The 23,213-nt window shown below is 47.1% G+C and overlaps 1 protein-coding gene and 1 long non-coding RNA gene across 4 annotated transcripts in view; both read right to left on the bottom strand.

Moving 5' to 3' along the window:
* Window positions 1-3,732: 3,732 nt before the first annotated feature.
* Window positions 3,733-23,213, bottom strand: part of LOC118378366 (uncharacterized protein KIAA1958 homolog) — a 38,308-nt gene continuing 18,827 nt past the window's right edge. Inside the window, exons 4-6 of one of the 2 annotated variants that reach the window (XM_052517510.1) lie at window positions 12,571-12,660; window positions 11,731-12,441; window positions 3,733-4,065 (exon numbers count right to left, since the gene is read on the bottom strand). In XM_052517510.1, coding sequence (XP_052373470.1) covers window positions 3,917-4,065; window positions 11,731-12,441; window positions 12,571-12,660 — 950 coding nt within the window. In that variant the 3' untranslated portion in view covers window positions 3,733-3,916. Of the gene's footprint in view, window positions 4,066-11,703; window positions 12,442-12,570; window positions 12,661-23,213 lie in introns of both variants that reach the window. The other variant, XM_052517511.1, reaches the window with a different exon arrangement.
* On the bottom strand, window positions 4,742-11,464 carry LOC127929564 (uncharacterized). 2 transcript variants are annotated; one of them, XR_008135205.1, is made up of 4 exons: window positions 11,266-11,464; window positions 10,314-10,415; window positions 5,978-6,049; window positions 4,742-5,214 (listed from the first exon to the last, which is right to left on the bottom strand). It is a non-coding gene; the product is annotated as an uncharacterized LOC127929564 (long non-coding RNA). The 2 variants fall into 2 exon arrangements; XR_008135204.1 differs by having other exon boundaries at window positions 5,954-6,025.

The raw sequence follows: 23,213 nt of genomic DNA, 5'->3' as shown, positions 1-23,213 counted from the left end.
GTGAATTTTGGCCCATTCCTCCAGACAGAGCTGGTGTAACTGAGTCAGGTTTGTAGGCCTCTTTGCTCACACACGCTTTTTCAGTTCTGCCCTCACATTTTCTGTAGGATTGAGGTCAGGGCTTTGTGATGGCCACTCCAATACCTTGACTTTGTTGTCCTTAAGCCATTTTGCCACAACTTTGGAAGTATGCTTGGGGTCATTGTCCATTTGGAAGACTCATTTGCGACCAAGCTTTAATAACTTGAGATGTCTTGAGATGTTGCTTCAATATATCCACATAATTTTCCTCCCTCATGATGCCATCTATTTTGTGAAGTGCACCAGTCCCGCCTGCAGCAAAGCACCCCCACAACATGATGCTGCCACCCCCGTGCTTCACGGTTGGGATGGTGTTCTTCGGCTTGCAAGCCTCCCCCTTTTTCCTCCAAACATGACGATGTTGGCCAAACAGTTATATTTATGTTTCATCAGACCAGAGGACATTTCTTCAATGTTCTTTGTCCCCATTTGCAGTTGCAAACCATAGTCTGTCTTTTTTATGGCGGTTTTAAAGCAGTGACTTCTTCCTTGCTGAGCGGCCTTTCAGGTTATGTCGATACAGGACTCGTTTTGTGGATATAGAGACTTTTGTACCGGTTTCCTCCAGCATCTTTACAAGGTCCTTTGCTGTTGTTCTGCGATTGATTTGCACGTTTCGCACCACAGTATGTTCATATCTAGGAGACAGAACGCGTCTCCTTCCTGAGTGGTATGACGGCTGTGTGGTCCCATGGTGTTTATACTTGCGTACTATTGTTTGTACAGATGAACGTGGTACCTTCAGGCGTTTGGAAATTGGAAATATTTTTCTGAGGTCTTGGCTGATTTCTTTTGATTTTACCATGATATCATGCAAAGGCGCACTGAGTTTGAAGGTAGACCTTGAAATACATCCACAGGTGCACCTCCAATTGACAGAAGCTTCTAAAGCCATGACATCATTTTCTGGAATTTTCCAAGCTGTTTAAAAGGCACAGTCAACTTAGTGTATGTAAACGTCTGACCCACTGGAATTGTGATACAGTGAATTATAAGTGAAATAATATGTCTGTAAACAATTGTTGGAAACATTCCTTGTGTCATGCAAAGTAGATGTCCTAACTGACTTGCCAAAACTATAGTTTGTTAACAAGACATTTCTGTAGTGGTTGAAAAATGAGTTTTAATGATTCCAACCTAAGTGTATTTAAACGTCCGACTTCAACTATAGTCTTCAACACGAATCACTAATATAAAACTGTGACGTACAGAATTCAGAATTGATTAAAGAAAAGTTGTACAGAGTCATGAAGAGACAAGTTTAAACCCTTCTGTGGCTGAGATCAAGGCTCGTCTATTTAAATATCCAGTCAATAATTTCTCGACACCATCGAGGGGGATTGACCATTTATTTCAGGGCAACATTACTGTCAACGTTTCTCCTTCAGTCATTGGTCTAACATCATTACACACAGCATTTCTCCTTCAGTCATTGGTCTAACATCATTACACACAGCATTTCTCCTTCAGTCATTGGTCTAACATCATTACACATAACATTTCTCCTTCAGTCATTGGTCTAACATCATTACACATAACATTTCTCCTTCAGTCATTGGTCTAACATCATTACACATAACATTTCTCCTTCAGTCATTGGTCTAACATCATTACACATAACATTTCTCCTTCAGTCATTGGTCTAACATCATTACACATAACATTTCTCCTTCAGTCATTGGTCTAACATCATTACACACAGCATTTCTCCTTCAGTCATTGGTCTAACATCATTACACATAACATTTCTCCTTCAGTCATTGGTCTAACATCATTACACACAGCATTTCTCCTTCAGTCATTGGTCTAACATCATTACACATAACATTTCTCCTTCAGTCATTGGTCTAACATCATTACACATAACATTTCTCCTTCAGTCATTGGTCTAACATCATTACACATAACATTTCTCCTTCAGTCATTGGTCTAACATCATTACACATAACATTTCTCCTTCAGTCATTGGTCTAACATCATTACACATAACATTTCTCCTTCAGTCATTGGTCTAACATCATTACACACAGCATTTCTCCTTCAGTCATTGGTCTAACATCATTACATTGGTCTAACATCATTACATTTCTCCTTCAGTCATTGGTCTAACATCATTACACACAACATTTCTCCTTCAGTCATTGGTCTAACATCATTACACATAACATTTCTCCTTCAGTCATTGGTCTAACATCATTACACATAACATTTCTCCTTACATTTACATTTAAGTCATTTCTCCTTCAGTCATTGACTAACATCTTATCCAGAGCGACTTACAAATTGGTGCATTCACCTTATGACATTTCTCCTTCAGTCATTGGTCTAACATCGTGACTAACAACAATAACTTAATGCAGGAAAAATGGAAGTAAGTCATTGAACATCAGAACCCTGCATTCCGCTGGCGTCATGTCTTCTGGATAAGAAAACACGTCGTCCCACAGGCTCAAAATGGCACCATATTCCCTATAGAGCACTACTTTTGACCAGAGCCCTATATAGAGCACTACTTTTGACCAGAGCCCTATATAGAGCACTATTTTGACCAGAGCCCTATATAGAGCACTACTTTTGACCAGAGCCCTATATAGAGCACTACTTTTGACCAGACCCAATAGAGCACTATACTTTTGACCAGAGCCCAATATAGAGCACTATACTTTTGACCAGAGCCCTATAGAGAGCACTACTTTTGACCAGAGCACTATATAGAGCACTACTTTTGACCAGAGCCCAATATAGAGCACTACTTTTGACCAGAGCCCTATAGAGAGCACTACTTTTGACCAGAGCCCAATATAGACTACTTTGCAGAGCCCTATATAGAGCACTACTTTTGACCAGAGCCCTATACTTTTGAGAGCCCTATATAGAGCTACTTTTGACCCCAGAGCACTACTTTTGACCAGAGCCCTAGAGCACTACTTTTGACCAGAGCCCTATATAGAGCACTACTTTTGACCAGAGCCCAATATAGAGCACTACTTTTGACCAGAGCCCTATATAGAGCACTACTTTTGACCAGAGCCCTATTTTGACCAGAGCCCAATATAGAGCACTACTTTTGACCAGAGCCCAATATAGAGCACTACTTTTGACCAGAGCCCTATATAGAGCACTACTTTTGACCAGAGCCCTATATAGAGCACTACTTTTGACCAGAGCCCTATATAGAGCACTACTTTTGACCAGAGCCCTATATAGAGCACTACTTTTGACCAGAGCCCAATATAGAGCACTACTTTTGACCAGAGCCCTATAGAGAGCACTACTTTTGACCAGAGCCCTATAGAGAGCACTACTTTTGACCAGAGCCCTATAGAGAGCACTACTTTTGACCAGAGCCCTATAGAGCACTACTTTTGACCAGAGCCCAATATAGAGCACTACTTTTGACCAGAGCCCTATTTTTTGACCAGAGCCCTATAGAGACTACTTTTGACCAGAGCCCTACACTACTTTTGACCAGAGCCCTATAGAGAGCACTATACTTTTGACCAGAGCCCAATAGAGAGCACTACTTTTGACCAGAGCCCAATATAGAGCACTATACTTTTGACCAGAGCCCTATAGAGAGCACTACTTTTGACCAGAGCCCAATATAGAGAGCACTACTTTTGACCCTAGAGCCCTATAGAGCCCTAGAGAGCACTACTTTTGACCAGAGCCCTATAGAGAGCACTACTTTTGACCAGAGCCCAATATAGAGCACTACACTTTTGACCAGAGCCCATATGAAGGCAATAGGATTCCATTTGGGACAAAAGACATGGTCTCATGTCTAACAGAAGGCAGACACGATGACCTCCTTTCCTCCACAACGGTAGGATCCTCAGACCCTGACCTGCGGAAAGTCGTCAGGACATGTAACAATTCTCCTCTGACACATCCTCAGTCTACACTTATTGATGCATGCTTTCTTCAGTTTGGACGACTCCACCGACGTCCAGCCATCCAGGGCAGAGCAGTGGAGGACGTACGCTGTGAAATGGAGATACAGTTAGTTAACTGACACGTTGAGCAGTTGGTATGAGTCAATACATACATGGGCCCAGAGTAGAAAACACAAGTAACAATCTGGTGTATGGCAACCTATTCCCTCTATATAGTGACCTACTTTAGACCAGGGCCCTATTCCCTCTATATAGTGACCTACTTTAGACCAGGGCCCTATTCCCTCTATATAGTGACCTACTTTAGACCAGGGCCCAATTCCCTCTATATAGTGACCTACTTTAGACCAGGGCCCTATTCCCTTTATATAGTGACCTACTTTAGACCAGGGCCCAATTCCCTCTATATAGTGACCTACTTTAGACCAGGGCCCTATTCCCTCTATATAGTGACCTACTTTAGACCAGGGCCCAATTCCCTCTATATAGTGACCTACTTTAGACCAGGGCCCTATTCCCTTTATATAGTACACTACTTTAGACCAGGACCCGAAAAAGTGCATTAACAATCTTTATTCCTCCTCACCTATGATCGTCTACTCCTCCTCCTCACCTATGGTCTTCTACTCCTCCTCCTCACCTATGGTCTTCTACTCCTCCTCCTCACCTATGGTCTTCTACTCCTCCTCCTCACCTATGATCGTCTACTCCTCCTCCTCACCTATGGTCTTCTACTCCTCCTCCTCACCTATGATCGTCTACTCCTCCTCCTCACCTATGGTCGTCTACTCCTCCTCCTCACCTATGGTCGTCTACTCCTCCTCCTCACCTATGGTCGTCTACTCCTCCTCCTCACCTATGGTCGTCTACTCCTCCTCCTCACCTATGGTCGTCTACTCCTCCTCCTCACCTATGGTCGTCTACTCCTCCTCCTCACCTATGGTCGTCTACTCCTCCTCCTCACCTATGGTCGTCTACTCCTCCTCCTCACCTATGATCGTCTACTCCTCCTCCTCACCTATGGTCGCCTACTCCTCCTCCTCACCTATGGTCGCCTACTCCTCCTCCTCACCTATGATCGCCTACTCCTCCTCCTCACCTATGATTGTCTACTCCTCCTCCTCCTCACCTATGATCGTCTACTCCTCCTCCTCACCTATGATCGTCTACTCCTCCTCCTCACCTATGGTCGTCTACTCCTCCTCCTCACCTATGATCGTCTACTCCTCCTCCTCACCTATGATCGCCTACTCCTCCTCCTCACCTATGGTCGTCTACTCCTCCTCCTCACCTATGGTCGTCTACTCCTCCTCCTCACCTATGGTCGTCTACTCCTCCTCCTCACCTATGGTCGTCTACTCCTCCTCCTCACCTATGATCGTCTACTCCTCCTCCTCACCTATGATCGCCTACTCCTCCTCCTCACCTCCTCACCTCCTCCTCACCTGGTGATCTCTCTCCTCCTCCTCACCTATGATCGTCTACTCCTCCTCCTCACCTATGATCGTCTACTCCTCCTCCTCACCTATGATTGTCTACTCCTCCTCCTCCCTATGATAGTCTTCTACTCCTCCTCACCTATGATTGCCTACTCCTCCTCACCTATGATCGTCTACTCCTCCTCACCTATGATTGCCTACTCCTCCTCCTCACCTATGATCGTCTACTCCTCCTCACACCTATGGTCGTCTACTCCTCCTCCTCACCTATGGTCTTCTACTACTCCTCCTCACCTATGGTCTTCTACTCCTCCTCCTCACCTATGATAGTCTACTCCTCCTCCTCCTCACCTATGATAGTCTACTCCTCCTCCTCCTCACCTATGATCGTCTACTCCTCCTCCTCCTCACCTATGATCGTCTACTCCTCCTCCTCACCTATGATCGTCTACTCCTCCTCACCTATGATTGCGTCTACTCCTCCTCACCTATGATCGTCTACCTCCTCCTCACCTATGATTGTCTACTCCTCCTCACCTATGATCGTCTACTCCTCCTCACCTATGATCGTCTACTCCTCCTCACCTATGATCGTCTACTCCTCCTCACCTATGATCGTCTACTCCTCCTCACCTATGATCGTCTACTCCTCCTCCTCACCTATGATTGTCTACCTCCTCCTCACCTATGATCGTCTACTCCTCCTCCTCACCTATGATTGTCTACTCCTCCTCACCTATGATCGTCTACTCCTCCTCCTCCTCACCTATGATTGTCTACTCCTCCTCCTCTATGATTGTCTACTCCTCCTCCTCACCTATGATTGTCTACTCCTCCTCACCTATGATTGTCTACTCCTCCTCCTCCTCACCTATGATTGTCTACTCCTCCTCACCTATGATTGTCTACTCCTCCTCATCTATGATTGTCTACTCCTCCTCACCTATGATTGTCTACTCCTCCTCCTCCTCACCTATGATTGTCTACTCCTCCTCACCTATGATTGTCTACTCCTCCTCATCTATGATTGTCTACTCCTCCTCATCTATGATTGTCTACTCCTCCTCCTCCTCACCTATGATTGTCTACTCCTCCTCACCTATGATTGTCTACTCCTCCTCCTCCTCACCTATGATTGTCTACTCCTCCTCCTCACCTATGATTGTCTACTCCTCCTCACCTATGATTGTCTACTCCTCCTCCTCCTCACCTATGATTGTCTACTCCTCCTCACCTATGATTGTCTACTCCTCCTCCTCACCTATGATTGTCTACTCCTCCTCCTCCTCACCTATGATTGTCTACTCCTCCTCACCTATGATTGTCTACTCCTCCTCCTCCTCACCTATGATTGTCTACTCCTCCTCACCTATGATTGTCTACTCCTCCTCCTCACCTATGATTGTCTACTCCTCCTCCTCACCTATGATTGTCTACTCCTCCTCCTCACCTATGATTGTCTACTCCTCCTCCTCCTCACCTATGATTGTCTACTCCTCCTCCTCCTCACCTATGATTGTCTACTCCTCCTCCTCACCTATGATTGTCTACTCCTCCTCCTCCTCACCTATGATTGTCTACTCCTCCTCCTCACCTATGATTGTCTACTCCTCCTCCTCACCTATGATTGTCTACTCCTCCTCCTCCTCACCTATGATTGTCTACTCCTCCTCCTCACCTATGATTGTCTACTCCTCCTCCTCCTCACCTATGATTGTCTACTCCTCCTCCTCCTCACCTATGATTGTCTACTCCTCCTCCTCCTCACCTATGATTGTCTACTCCTCCTCCTCCTCACCTATGATTGTCTACTCCTCCTCCTCCTCACCTATGATTGTCTCTACTCCTCCTCCTCACCTATGATTGTCTACTCCTCCTCCTCCTCACCTATGATTGTCTACTCCTCCTCCTCACCTATGATTGTCTACTCCTCCTCCTCCTCACCTATGATTGTCTACTCCTCCTCCTCCTCACCTATGATTGTCTACTCCTCCTCCTCACCTATGATTGTCTACTCCTCCTCCTCCTCACCTATGATTGTCTACTCCTCCTCCTCACCTATGATTGTCTACTCCTCCTCCTCCTCCTCCTCACCTATGATTGTCTACTCCTCCTCCTCCTCCTCACCTATGATTGTCTACTCCTCCTCCTCCTCCTCCTCACCTATGATTGTCTACTCCTCCTCCTCACCTATGATTGTCTACTCCTCCTCCTCCTCCTCACCTATGATTGTCTACTCCTCCTCCTCCTCCCTCACCTATGATTGTCTACCTCCTCCTCCTCCTCACCTATGATTGTCTACTCCTCCTCCTCCTCACCTATGATTGTCTACTCCTCCTCCTCCTCCTCACCTATGATTGTCTACTCCTCCTCCTCACCTATGATTGTCTACTCCTCCTCCTCCTCACCTATGATTGTCTACTCCTCCTCCTCACCTATGATTGTCTACTCCTCCTCCTCCTCACCTATGATTGTCTACTCCTCCTCCTCCTCACCTATGATTGTCTACTCCTCCTCCTCACCTATGATTGTCTACTCCTCCTCCTCACCTATGATTGTCTACTCCTCCTCCTCCTCACCTATGATTGTCTACTCCTCCTCCTCCTCACCTATGATTGTCTACTCCTCCTCCTCCTCACCTATGATTGTCTACTCCTCCTCCTCACCTATGATTGTCTACCTCCTCCTCCTCCTCACCTATGATTGTCTACTCCTCCTCCTCCTCACCTATGATTGTCTACTCCTCCTCCTCCTCACCTATGATTGTCTACTCCTCCTCCTCCTCACCTATGATTGTCTACTCCTCCTCCTCACCTATGATTGTCTACTCCTCCTCCTCACCTATGATTGTCTACTCCTCCTCCTCCTCACCTATGATTGTCTACTCCTCCTCCTCACCTATGATTGTCTACTCCTCCTCCCTCACCTATGATTGTCTACTCCTCCTCCTCCTCACCTATGATTGTCTACTCCTCCTCCTCACCTATGATTGTCTACTCCTCCTCCTCCTCACCTATGATTGTCTCTCCTCCTCCTCCTCACCTATGATTGTCTACCTCCTCCTCCTCACCTATGATTGTCTACTCCTCCTCACCTATGATTGTCTACTCCTCCTCCTCACCTATGATTGTCTACTCCTCCTCCTCACCTATGATTGTCTACTCCCTCCTCACCTATGATTGTCTACTCCTCCTCCTCACCTATGATTGTCTACTCCTCCTCCTCCTCACCTATGATTGTCTACTCCTCCTCCTCCTCACCTATGATTGTCTACTCCTCCTCCTCACCTATGATTGTCTACTCCTCCCTCACCTATGATTGTCTACTCCTCCTCCTCCTCACCTATGATTGTCTACTCCTCCTCACCTATGATTGTCTACTCCTCCTCCTCCTCACCTATGATTGTCTACTCCTCCTCCTCACCTATGATTGTCTACTCCTCCTCCTCCTCCTCACCTATGATTGTCTCCTCCTCCTCACCTATGATTGTCTACTCCTCCTCCTCACCTATGATTGTCTACTCCTCCTCCTCACCTATGATTGTCTACTCCTCCTCACCTATGATTGTCTACTCCTCCTCCTCCTCACCTATGATTGTCTACTCCTCCTCCTCACCTATGATTGTCTACTCCTCCTCCTCACCTATGATTGTCTACTCCTCCTCCTCACCTATGATTGTCTACTCCTCCTCCTCACCTATGATTGTCTACTCCTCCTCCTCACCTATGATTGTCTACTCCTCCTCCTCACCTATGATTGTCTACTCCTCCTCCTCACCTATGATTGTCTACTCCTCCTCCTCACCTATGATCGTCTACTCCTCCTCCTCCTCACCTATGATTGTCTACTCCTCCTCCTCCTCCTCACCTATGATTGTCTACTCCTCCTCACCTATGATTGTCTACTCCTCCTCACCTATGATTGTCTACTCCTCCTCCTCCTCACCTATGATTGTCTACTCCTCCTCACCTATGATTGTCTACTCCTCCTCCTCCTCACCTATGATTGTCTACTCCTCCTCCTCTATGATTGTCTACTCCTCCTCCTCCTCACCTATGATTGTCTACTCCTCCTCATCTATGATTGTCTACTCCTCCTCCTCTATGATTGTCTACTCCTCCTCCTCACCTATGATTGTCTACTCCTCCTCCTCTATGATTGTCTACTCCTCCTCCTCACCTATGATTGTCTACTCCTCCTCCTCACCTATGATTGTCTACTCCTCCTCATCTATGATTGTCTACTCCCTCCTCACCTATGATTGTCTACTCCTCCTCCTCACCTATGATTGTCTACTCCTCCTCATCTATGATTGTCTACTCCTCCTCCTCCTCACCTATGATTGTCTACTCCTCCTCCTCACCTATGATTGTCTACCTCCTCCTCCTCACCTATGATTGTCTACTCCTCCTCCTCACCTATGATTGTCTACTCCTCCTCCTCACCTATGATTGTCTACTCCTCCTCACCTATGATTGTCTACTCCTCCTCCTCACCTATGATTGTCTACTCCTCCTCCTCACCTATGATTGTCTACTCCTCCTCACCTATGATTGTCTACTCCTCCTCCTCCTCACCTATGATTGTCTACTCCTCCTCATCTATGATTGTCTACTCCTCCTCCTCCTCACCTATGATTGTCTACTCCTCCTCACCTCACCTATGATTGTCTACTCCTCCTCCTCACCTATGATTGTCTACTCCTCCTCCTCCTCACCTATGATTGTCTACTCCTCCTCACCTATGATTGTCTACTCCTCCTCCTCCTCACCTATGATTGTCTACTCCTCCTCACCTATGATTGTCTACTCCTCCTCACCTATGATTGTCTACTCCTCCTCATCTATGATTGTCTACTCCTCCTCACCTATGATTGTCTACTCCTCCTCCTCCTCACCTATGATTGTCTACTCCTCCTCCTCCTCACCTATGATTGTCTACTCCTCCTCACCTATGATTGTCTACTCCTCCTCACCTATGATTGTCTACTCCTCCTCACCTATGATTGTCTACTCCTCCTCCTCCTCACCTATGATTGTCTACTCCTCCTCTATGATTGTCTCCTCCTCACCTATGATTGTCTACTCCTCCTCCTCCTCCTCCTCCTATGATTGTCTACTCCTCCTCATCTATGATTGTCTACTCCTCCTCACCTATGATTGTCTACTCCTCCTCACCTCACCTATGATTGTCTACTCCTCCTCCTCCTCACCTATGATTGTCTACTCCTCCTCCTCCTCACCTATGATTGTCTACTCCTCCTCCTCCTCACCTATGATTGTCTACTCCTCCTCCTCCTCACCTATGATTGTCTACTCCTCCTCCTCCTCACCTATGATTGTCTACTCCTCCTCCTCCTCACCTATGATTGTCTACTCCTCCTCACCTATGATTGTCTACTCCTCCTCATCTATGATTGTCTACTCCTCCTCCTCACCTATGATTGTCTACTCCTCCTCCTCACCTATGATCGCCGTCTACTCCTCCTCACCTATGATTGTCTACTCCTCCTCCTCCTCACCTATGATTGTCTACTCCTCCTCCTCACCTATGATTGTCTACTCCTCCTCCTCCTCACCTATGATTGTCTACTCCTCCTCACCTATGATTGTCTACTCCTCCTCCTCACCTATGATTGTCTACTCCTCCTCCTCCTCACCTATGATTGTCTACTCCTCCTCCTCCTCACCTATGATTGTCTACTCCTCCTCACCTATGATTGTCTACTCCTCCTCCTATGATTGTCTACTCCTCCTCACCTATGATTGTCTACTCCTCCTCCTCCTCACCTATGATTGTCTACTCCTCCTCCTCCTCACCTATGATTGTCTACTCCTCCTCCTCCTCACCTATGATTGTCTACTCCTCCTCACCTATGATTGTCTACTCCTCCTCCTCCTCACCTATGATTGTCTACTCCTCCTCACCTATGATTGTCTACTCCTCCTCATCTATGATTGTCTACTCCTCCTCCTCCTCACCTATGATCGTCTACTCCTCCTCCTCACCTATGGTCGTCTACTCCTCCTCCTCACCTATGGTCGTCTACTCCTCCTCCTCACCTATGATTGTCTACTCCTCCTCACCTATGATCGTCTACTCCTCCTCCTCCTCACCTATGATTGTCTACTCCTCCTCCTCCTCACCTATGATTGTCTACTCCTCCTCCTCACCTATGATTGTCTACTCCTCCTCCTCCTCACCTATGATTGTCTACTCCTCCTCCTCACCTATGATTGTCTACTCCTCCTCCTCACCTATGATTGTCTACTCCTCCTCCTCCTCACCTATGATCGTCTACTCCTCCTCCTCACCTATGATTGCGTCCACCGTTCTGCGGTCAAGAATCTTCTTGCCGTCGGGTACTTTTCCCCTCCTGCCGAAGGCCACCGCCCCAATGAGGTCTTCCTCGGTGAAGAAATGCTCGAATAGGAGATGAAAGAGTCTCATGCAGTTCCCTCTGGCCTCCTGAAACATGGCAGCTAGCTGCAGGGAGGACAGCAGGACTCCTGAGCCGGGGTAGAGCTCCTGCTGGCCCTGCAGCTGCTCCCTGTGACGGCCTCGCCAGCGCGTCGGCTCAGGCTGGGGTTGAAGCTGTGGCTGGTGGGTCTCAAGATGGGACTGGAACTGGGTCTGTTGTTGATGGGTGTTGGGTTGATAAATGTGGGGCTGGGGATAATGACTGGGAGCTCTATCCTCATGGTACTGCCTTCTCTCCGCTCTCCTCTCTTCCCCTCTCTCCGTTCTCCAATCCTCCCCTCTCTCCGCTATCCTCTCTTCCCCTCTCTCCGTTCTCCAATCCTCCCCCCTCTCCATTCTCCTCTCTTCCCCTCTCTCCGTTTTCCAATCCTGTCCTCTCTCCGTTCTCCTCTCTTCCCCTCTCTCCGTTTTCCAATCCTGTCCTCTCTCCGTTCTCCTCTCTTCCCCTCTCTCCGTTCTCCAATCCTCCCCTCTCTCCATTTTCTTGTCACGGAAAGACAGAACCTGGTGTATGACCGTCTGTAGACTCTGTAGCTGATCCAGATCTGTAGAGAACAACAGAGATATTTACACACAAAAACAAAAACACAGAGCAATTTCTACAAAATGTGCCGAGGAGAAAGCTTCATCAATAGTGTCATTTGAGAACTAGCGTAGCTCCAGAATGGTCTCACCTATTCTAGCAACAAACTCTTCAACGCGCCGCTTCTCCTCTTCCGGTTCGCTGGTCAGGCAGTGGCTTGAAGAGGTGGGCCAGATTACGTCTAAAAATAAATAAAAAAGAGGAATCAGACAGGTTTTTAGAAAATGTTTATATAAATATTGTCCATTAAAAAAGTGGCAATATGTCACTTTTTGGATGAGCCGACCAAACTCATAGAAATTAGAGTTATAGATCTGTCGCCGAGTCTAAGAAACGGCAGATCTGTTCTGTATGTGCTATTTCTATGCTTCCTGTTCTTAAGTTTCGTTTTTTTGTTTTTTTAACTTTCAGTTTTGTCCACCAGCTTTAAACAGCTGAAAATACAATATTTTGAGTTATGGAAAAGATCAATTTCACAGTGGTTTAGATGGTACAATGCCTCCCGGGTGGCGCAGTGGTTACCGCTGTACTGCAGCGTCAGCTGTGCCACCAGAGACTCTGAGTTCACGCCCAGGCTCTGTTGTAACCGGGAGGTCCGTATATATATATTTCACAGCGGTTTAGATGGTACAATGATTCTCTACACTGTCCTTTCTCGTTCTGTCACAAACTGAAATTAGGCAAACTTTCGAAATTTTGCAACCAGGAAATGGCGGAGCGATTTCTACATAGTGCATCTTTAACTATAATCCTTATGAGACATAATGACAACACAGTTTGGCTATACATTTCTTTTTTATTACAGTTTATTTTACACAGTATTCACTGAACAATGCCTAGTCATAGGTCCTCAACAGTCATTCTGATTCCCATGTCAAACAAGACTACATTTAAATTTGAGGGAAAAGTACTTCCTACCAGGAAGTTTTTTTTTTTTTTTTTTTTTAAAGGCCGGTTGAGTTTGCGGGGAGCTTATATTCACGAGGTGGCCTTGACTGACAGCTCTTTGAAAACACCAAGCAACTTGGATGCAACGTTGCAGTAAAATCATCTCGACCTAATTTGGCGAAACATCACTGGATGCCTCCCGTTTGTTGCGTCTCTCGTGACGCGGTTCACATCCCGACGAACGTGTTGATGTGAGTTTTGAACAACACCCCCCCCCCGTTCTATGCTGGCTAAAGACCAGCCGGATGAAAGGGTAAATGAATGAGTAAAAACTTTAAATGATATTAGCTGCCATCCTACAGTCAGATTTTGGCGCCAGTAGAGTAGCTTTAGAGCTATATAGGACACGCCCCTCTGCAAACACACCATCTCTGATGTTGGTTACAAGCCCCTACTTATTTAAATTAGGTGAAATAATAATCGTGTTGCCATTGGTGTATTAAAGGTGATGTCACCCGATCATCTTAATAATCCCGCCTCCTGAATCCAAGTGTTTGGGGGAGTAACTTTATAATCAAACTTTAGCGATGTAGAAGCAACAGTCATTTATTCATACTTTTGATCTGGTTTCATCCAAATATCATCCAATTAAAAAATGAAAAACATGATTTTGATTGGTCATGACATTTAGAAAAGCACATTTAATTGGAAATGTACATACACATAATAATATATAATACACATAACTAACCATTTCTCTCAACGTAAAAAACAGTTCACTCCATCTTCTTGGAACAGTCTGGTGGACCTGTAAAATGGGATTGAACACTTGTTCATTCACTGTATCACATGAAGAAAAACAGTCTACTGTTGGCACCTTAATTCCCCAAATGGAACCCTATTCCCTATGGGCACTGGGCAAAAGCAGTGCACTACTTAGGGAATGGGGTAGGATTTAGGACGGAAACATACAGTGCTCTCCTTAGTTACAGCATACAGGCAGTCTCAATACAATGAAATCCGATTTTCACAGAGCTACATTACACAAAACGGCTAGAATTATATATATGTGATCACTCAACAACGAAAAGGTTTAATAAACTCACCTTATATTGAGATTAGTGGTGCGCAGGTCAGCCGTTTCTTCTTACTCATCCGCAACGTCCCGAACTATGTGATAAATGTTTAACATTTGAGGGCCCGCAATCAACCCTAACATTGAAAAGGCAGTCAGGAAAAGCTGAATCATTTTTTGACAGGTGTTTGGAAATTGCTCCCAAGGATGAACCAGACTTGGAGGTCTACAATTTATTTGAGGTCTTGGCTGATTTATTTTGATTTTACCATGATGTCAAGCAAAGAGGCACTGAGTTTGAAGGTAGACCTTGAAATACATCCACAGGTACACCTCCAATTGACTCAAATTATGTCAATTAGCCTATCAGAAGCTTCTAAAAACCATGACACCATTTTCTGGAATTTTCTAAGCTATTTAAAGGCACAGTCAACTTCGTGTATGTAAACTTCTAACCCACTGGAATTTTTTTTTTTTTTTTAATTATTTCACCTTTATTTAACCAGGTAGGCTAGTTGAGAACAAGTTCTCATTTACAATTGCAACCTGGCCAAGATAAAGCAAAGCAGTTCGACAGATACAACGACACAGAGTTACACATGGAGTAAAACAAACATACAGTCAATAATACACTATAAACAAGTCTATATACAATGTGAGCAAATGAGGTGAGAAGGGAGGTAAAGGCAAAAAAGGCCATGGTGGCAAAGTAAATACAATATTGTTGTGATACAGTTAATTATAAGTGAAATAATCTGTCTAAACAATTGTTGGAAAAATTACTTGTGTCATGCAAAGTAGACGTCCTAACTGACTTTCCAAAACTATAGTTTGTTAACAAGGAATTTGTGGAGTGGTTGAAAAACTAGTTTTAATGACTCCAACCTAAGTGTATGTAAACGTCCGACTTCAACTGTATGTAAATAAGGTATTTCTGTTCATTTAAACATTTTATATAATGTGCAAAAATGTTTAAAAACCTGTTGTCGCTTTGTCATTATGGGGTGTTGTGTGTAGATTGAGGATTTAAAAAATTGTACTCCTTTTTAGTAAAAAGGCACATGACAGCACTCTTGGAGTTGGCCAAAAGGCACCAAAAGACTGACCATGAGAAACAAGATTCTCTGGTCTGATGAAACCAAGATTGAACTCTTTGGCCTGAATGTCAAGTGTCACGTCTAGAGGAAACCTGGCACCATCCCTACGGTGAAGCATGGTGGTGGAAGCCTCATGCTGTGGGGATGTTTTTCAGCAGCAGGGACTGGGAGACTAGTCAGGATCAAGGGAAAGATGTACGGAGCAAAGTACAGAGAGATCCTTGATGAAAACCTGCTCCAGAACGCTCAAGGACCTCAGGCTGAGGCTAAGGTTCACCTTCCAACAGGACAGTGACCCTAAGCACACAGACAAGATAACGCAGGAGTGGCTTAAGGACAAGTCTCAATGTGCTTGAGCGGCCCAGCCAGAGCCCGGACTTGAAATCGATCTAACATCTCCGGAGAGACCTGAAAATAACTGCGCAGCGACGCTGCCCATCTGACCTGACAGAGCTTGAGAGGATCTGCAGAGAAGAATGGGAGAAACTCCCCAAATACAGGTGTGCCAAGCTTGTAGTGTCATACCGAAGAAGACTTGAGGCTGTAATCGCTGCCAAAGGTGCTTCAACAAAGTACTGAGTAAAGGGTCTGAATTCTTACGTAAATGTAATGTTTTAGTTTATTTTTTATAAATTAGCAAAAATTAAACGAAAAAAAAAAAAATAATAATAATAATAATAATAATAATATAAATAATAATATATGCCATTTAGCAGACGCTTTTATCCAAAGCGACTTACAGTCATGTGTGCATACATTCTACGTATGGGTGGTCCCGGGGATCGAACCCACTACCCTGGCGTTACAAGCGCCATGCTCTACCAACTGAGCTACAGAAGGACCACACAAATATTTTGCTTTGTCATTATGGGGTATGTGCAGATTGATGAGGGGGGAAAAAAACTATTGAATCCATTTCAGTCTAATGTAAACATGTGGGAAAAGTGAAGGGTTCTGAATGAGACGGTGATACTTTTTTAAATATATATAAATTAGCAAAAATGTCTAAAAACCTATTATGGTGTATTGTATGTAGATTGATGAGGAAAATAAAATGGTATCCATTTTGAGAGTCTCATCTTTCCATAGTCATAATAGTTTCAAATCAGATCAAATTTTGTCACATACATATGGTTATCAGATTTTAATGTGAATGTTGCGAAGTGCTTTTAGTTCCGACAATGCAGGGAGGGGGGGAAGAACAACAGATTTGTACCTTGTCAGCTCGGGGATTCGAACTTACAACCTTCCGGTTACTGGCCCAACGCTCTAACCACTAGGATACCCAAACCAAGCCTAGACTACCCTGCCGCCCCATATGTGATATGTGAATGTGTAATGTAATGTTTTCCCAAACCAAAGTTTGGTACTTATTGCGGTTTTGGGGGTCACGGGTTCGGCTATCCGGTACAGTGGGAAAATTAAATTCACAAATGTTCCTTACTTTGTCTGTTGTGACCAGATTATTACGTCGGGCCCCAAGTCTCCACTTCACACGACGACCGTTACAGTCTCAAGTCTCCAATTCATATGACCGTTACAGTCCCAAGTCTCCAATTCATATGACCGTTACAGTCTCAAGTCTCCACTTCATATGACCGTTACAGTCCCAAGTCTCCACTTCATATGACCGTTACAGTCTCAAGTCTCCACTTCATATGACCGTTACAGTCCCAAGTCTACACTTCATATGACCGTTACAGTCTCCACTTCATATGACCGTTACAGTCCCAAGTCTCCACTTCATATGACCGTTACAGTCTCCACTTCATATGACCGTTACAGTCCCAAGTCTCCACTTCATATGACCGTTACAGTCCCAAGTCTCCACTTCATATGACCGTTACAGTCCCAAGTCTCCACTTCACATGACCGTTACAGTCCCAAGTCTCCACTTCATATGACCGTTACAGTCCCAAGTCTCCACTTCATATGACCGTTACAGTCCCAAGTCTCCACTTCACATGACCGTTACAGTCCCAAGTCTCCACTTCATATGACCGTTACAGTCCCAAGTCTCCACTTCATATGACCGTTACAGTCCCAAGTCTCCACTTCATATGACCGTTACAGTCCCAAGTCTCCACTTCATATGACCGTTACAGTCCCAAGTCTCCACTTCATATGACCGTTACAGTCCCAAGTCTCCACTTCATATGACCAAGTTCCACTTCATGACCGTTACAGTCCCAAGTCTCCACTTCATATGACCGTTACAGTCCCAAGTCTCCACTTCATATGACCGTTACAGTCCCAAGTCTCCACTTCACATGACCGTTACAGTCTCAAGTCTCCACTTCATATGACCGTTAGTCCCAAGTCTCCACTTCATATGACCGTTACAGTCTCAAGTCTCCACTTCAGATGACCGTTAGTCCCAAGCCTCCACTTCATATGACCGTTACAGTCTCAAGTCTCCACTTCATATGACCGTTAGTCCCAAGTCTCCACTTCATATGACCGTTACAGTCCCAAGTCTCCACTTCATATGACCGTTACAGTCTCAAGTCTCCACTTCATATGACCGTTACAGTCCCAAGTCTCCACTTCACACGACGGCCGTTACAGTCCCAAGTCTCCACTTCATATGACCGTTACAGTCCCAAGTCTCCACTTCATATGACCGTTACAGTCCCAAGTCTCCACTTCATATGACCGTTACAGTCCCAAGTCTCCACTTCATATGACCGTTACAGTCCCAAGTCTCCACTTCATATGACCGTTACAGTCCCAAGTCTCCACTTCACATGACCGTTACAGTCTCAAGTCTCCACTTCATATGACCGTTACAGTCCCAAGTCTCCACTTCATATGACCGTTACAGTCCCAAGTCTCCACTTCATATGACCGTTACAGTCTCAAGTCTCCACTTCATATGACCGTTACAGTCCCAAGTCTCCACTTCACATGACTGTTACAGTCCCAAGTCTCCACTTCACATGACCGTTACAGTCTCAAGTCTCCACTTCATATGACCGTTAGTCCCAAGTCTCCACTTCATATGACCGTTACAGTCCCAAGTCTCCACTTCAGATGACTTCATATGACCGTTACAGTCTCAAGTCTCCACTTCATATGACCGTTACAGTCCCAAGTCTCCACTTCACATGACTGTTACAGTCCCAAGTCTCCACTTCACATGACCGTTACAGTCCCAAGTCTCCACTTCATATGACCGTTAGTCCCAAGTCTCCACTTCATATGACCGTTACAGTCCCAAGTCTCCACTTCACATGACCGTTACAGTCCCAAGTCTCCACTTCACACGACCGACAGTCCCAAGTCTCCACTTCAGACCGTCCCCAAGTCTCCACTTCATATGACCGTTACAGTCCCAAGTCTCCACTTCATATGACCGTTACAGTCCCAAGTCTCCACTTCATATGACCGTTACAGTCCCAAGTCTCCACTTCATATGACTGTTACAGTCCCAAGTCTCCACTTCATATGACCGTTACAGTCCCAAGTCTCCACTTCATATGACTGTTACAGTCCCAAGTCTCCACTTCATATGACCGTTACAGTCCCAAGTCTCCACTTCATATGACCGTTACAGTCCCAAGTCTCCACTTCATATGACCGTTACAGTCCCAAGTCTCCACTTCATATGACCGTTACAGTCCCAAGTCTCCACTTCATATGACCGTTACAGTCCCAAGTCTCCACTTCATATGACCGTTACAGTCCCAAGTCTCCACTTCATATGACCGTTACAGTCTCAAGTCTCCACTTCATATGACCGTTACAGTCCCAAGTCTCCACTTCATATGACCGTTACAGTCCCAAGTCTCCACTTCATATGACCGTTACAGTCCCAAGTCTCCACTTCATATGACCGTTACAGTCCCAAGTCTCCACTTCATATGACCGTTACAGTCCCAAGTCTCCACTTCATATGACCGTTACAGTCCCAAGTCTCCACTTCATATGACCGTTACAGTCCCAAGTCTCCACTTCATATGACCGTTACAGTCTCAAGTCTCCACTTCATATGACCGTTACAGTCTCAAGTCTCCACTTCATATGACCGTTACAGCCCCAAGTCTCCACTTCATATGACCGTTACAGTCCCAAGTCTCCACTTCATATGACCGTTACAGTCCCAAGTCTCCACTTCATATGACCGTTACAGTCCCAAGTCTCCACTTCATATGACCGTTACAGTCTCAAGTCTCCACTTCATATGACCGTTACAGTCTCAAGTCTCCACTTCATATGACCGTTACAGTCCCAAGTCTCCACTTCATATGACGACCGTTAGTCATAAGTCTCCACTCTGAAGTCATAAATACCAGTTGGAAGCATTTCATGTGATTTGAACTCGTTGAGAAATGCCAACTGGCTAAATGACCAACAAGCAGTGTCAACCCATAAACTAAAAGTACAGCTATCATTATTGTAAACAAATTATAGAGTTTTTTTTAAAACACAATAGCTTTTTATACATATATAATGTTTTGTTGCATTTAAATGCTGTTGTAGAAGCAGTTTCCTTAGTCGGTGAGGTCACCATGTGGGAGAAGTGTGTGCTCAGGATGATCGTTTCCCCAATAGTAATAACCACTTGGAGGGATGTCCAACTCCAACTCTTCCTTGGTTACCAACGACCGTTACAGTCCCAAGTCTCGCCCTGTGCATTGTGACCGTTAACAGTCCCACATCTCCCACCCTGGGAGTAATGTGATGGCCGTCACTTAAGTCCCAAGTCATTGAAAAACGTTTTCATATTAGACCGTTGCACAAAGTCCATTTTCAAGTCTCCACTTCATATGACCAAAAACACTATTATTTTTTTTACCGTTTAAAAAAAAAAAAAAAGATATACGCATAGCCTACCTATCGCTCTTGTAATTTCTTTGATCCGGTCAGAATGAGCTGCCAAAGGGCAGAAGGAAGACGATGTTCTGTTTCCTCTTGTATATGGTGGTGATGTCTGTGTAGATGTGTCAACATATATGAGGTGTTGGCAGCTGCAAAGGCTATTATTGTTGTTATTATTATTATTATTATCATTGTTGAGTGGCGACATTCTGTTAACATTCTATATCCACAACTTACTGTCACAGTTATGATCTACTGGGAAGTCAAGATGTTCCCATACTGGAGATTTAAAGCTCCGGATGATCGACCCCACCACTCGCCATCGCACAGAAGTACTTCCCGGCTGCGCCTCACAAAAAGGACCGTTTGAAATGCGCCAATTAAGATTTTAAAAAATGAAATTGTTTTTTTTCAGCTCTGATTTACTTGAGGAGCAGGCCCCACCACACAGAGGAGCAGGCCCCACCACACAGAGGAGTAGGGCCCCACCACACAGAGGAGTAGGCCCCACCACACAGAGGAGCAGGGCCCACCACACAGAGGAGCAGGGCCCACCACACAGAGGAGCAGAGCAGAGCCACCACACAGAGGAGTAGGGCCCACCACACAGAGGAGCAGAGCCCCACCACACAGAGGAGCAGGGCCCACCACACAGAGGAGTAGGGCCCACCACACAGAGGAGTAGGGCCCACCACACAGAGGAGTAGGGCCCACCACACAGAGGAGTAGGGCCCACCACACAGAGGAGTAGGCCCCACCACACAGAGGAGCAGGCCCCACCACACAGAGGAGCAGGCCCCACCACACAGAGGAGTAGGGCCCCACCACACAGAGGAGCAGAGCCCCACCACACAGAGGAGCAGGGCCCACCACAGAGGAGTAGAGCCCCACCACACAGAGGAGTAGGGCCCCACCACACAGAGGAGTAGGGCCCCACCACAGAGGAGTAGAGCCCCACCACACAGAGGAGTAGGCCCCACCACACAGAGGAGCAGAGCCCCACCACACAGAGGAGCAGAGCCCCACCACACAGAGGAGCAGAGCCCCACCACACAGAGGAGCAGAGCCCCACCACACAGAGGAGCAGAGCCCCACCACACAGAGGAGCAGGCCCCACCACACAGAGGAGCAGGCCCCACCACACAGAGGAGCAGGGCCCCACCACACAGAGGAGCAGGGCCCCACCACACAGAGGAGCAGAGCCCCACCACACAGAGGAGCAGAGCCCCACCACACAGAGGAGCAGGGCCCCACCACACAGAGGAGCAGGGCCCCACCACACAGAGGAGCAGCACACAGAGGAGCAGGGCCCCACCACACAGAGGAGCAGGGCCCCACCACACAGAGGAGCAGGGCCCCACCACACAGAGGAGCAGGGCCCCACCACACAGAGGAGCAGAGCCCCACCACACAGAGGAGCAGCGCCCACCACACAGAGGAGCAGAGCCCACCACACAGAGGAGCAGAGCCCACCACACAGAGGAGCAGAGCCCCACCACACAGAGGAGCAGGCCCCACAGAGGAGCACACAGAGGAGCAGGCCCCACCACACAGAGGAGTAGAGCCCACCACACAGAGGAGCAGGGCCCCACCACACAGAGGAGTAGGGCCCCACCACACAGAGGAGCAGAGCCCCACCACACAGAGGAGCAGGGCCCCACCACACAGAGGAGCCCCAGAGGAGCAGAGCCCCACCACACAGAGGAGCAGAGCACACAGAGGAGCAGAGCCCCACCACACAGAGGAGCAGAGCCCCACCACACAGAGGAGCAGGCCCCACCACACAGAGGAGCAGGGCCCACCACACAGAGGAGCAGGCCCCACCACACAGAGGAGCAGGCCCCACCACACAGAGGAGCAGGCCCCACCACACAGAGGAGCAGAGCCCACCACACAGAGGAGTAGGGCCCCACACACAGAGGAGCAGGGCCCCACCACACAGAGGAGCAGGGCCCCACCACACAGAGGAGCAGGGCCCCACCACACAGAGGAGCAGGGCCCCACCACACAGAGGAGCAGGGCCCCACCACACAGAGGAGCAGGGCCCCACCACACAGAGGAGCAGGGCCCCACCACACAGAGGAGCAGGGCCCCACCACACAGAGGAGCAGAGCCCCACCACACAGAGGAGCAGAGCCCCACCACACAGAGGAGCAGAGCCCCACCACACAGAGGAGCAGGCCCCACCACACAGAGGAGCAGAGCCCCACCACACAGAGGAGCAGACCACACAGAGGAGCAGGGCCCACCACACAGAGGAGCAGAGCCCCACCACACAGAGGAGCAGACACAGAGGAGCAGACACACAGAGCCCACCACACAGAGGAGCAGGCCCCACCACACAGAGGAGCAGAGCCCCACCACACAGAGGAGCAGGCCCCACAGACACAGAGGAGCAGGGCCCCACCACACAGAGGAGCAGAGCACACAGACACAGAGGAGCAGGCCCCACCACACAGAGGAGCAGAGCCCCACCACACAGAGGAGCAGAGCCCCACCACACAGAGGAGTAGGGCCCCACCACACAGAGGAGCAGGCCCCACCACACAGAGGAGCAGGCCCCACCACACAGAGGAGCAGGCCCCACCACACAGAGGAGCAGGCCCCACCACACAGAGGAGCAGGCCCCACCACACAGAGGAGCAGGCCCCACCACACAGAGGAGTAGGGCCACCACACAGAGGAGTAGGGCCCCACACACAGAGGAGTAGACCCACCACACAGAGGAGCAGGCCCCACCACACAGAGGAGCAGGCCCCACCACACAGAGGAGCAGAGCCCCACCACAGAGGCAGAGACTTTTGGCCTAGAGGAGTAGACTTTGTACAGATATATTTTCAGAGGTATTAGAGT

The sequence above is a fragment of the Oncorhynchus keta genome, unplaced genomic scaffold (assembly GCF_023373465.1).
Source record: "Oncorhynchus keta strain PuntledgeMale-10-30-2019 unplaced genomic scaffold, Oket_V2 Un_scaffold_8424_pilon_pilon, whole genome shotgun sequence".
NCBI classification, from domain to species: Eukaryota; Metazoa; Chordata; class Actinopteri; order Salmoniformes; family Salmonidae; genus Oncorhynchus; species Oncorhynchus keta.
The sequence above is the reverse complement of the archived record's forward strand: the minus strand, read 5'-3'. Positions and strand labels throughout refer to the sequence as shown.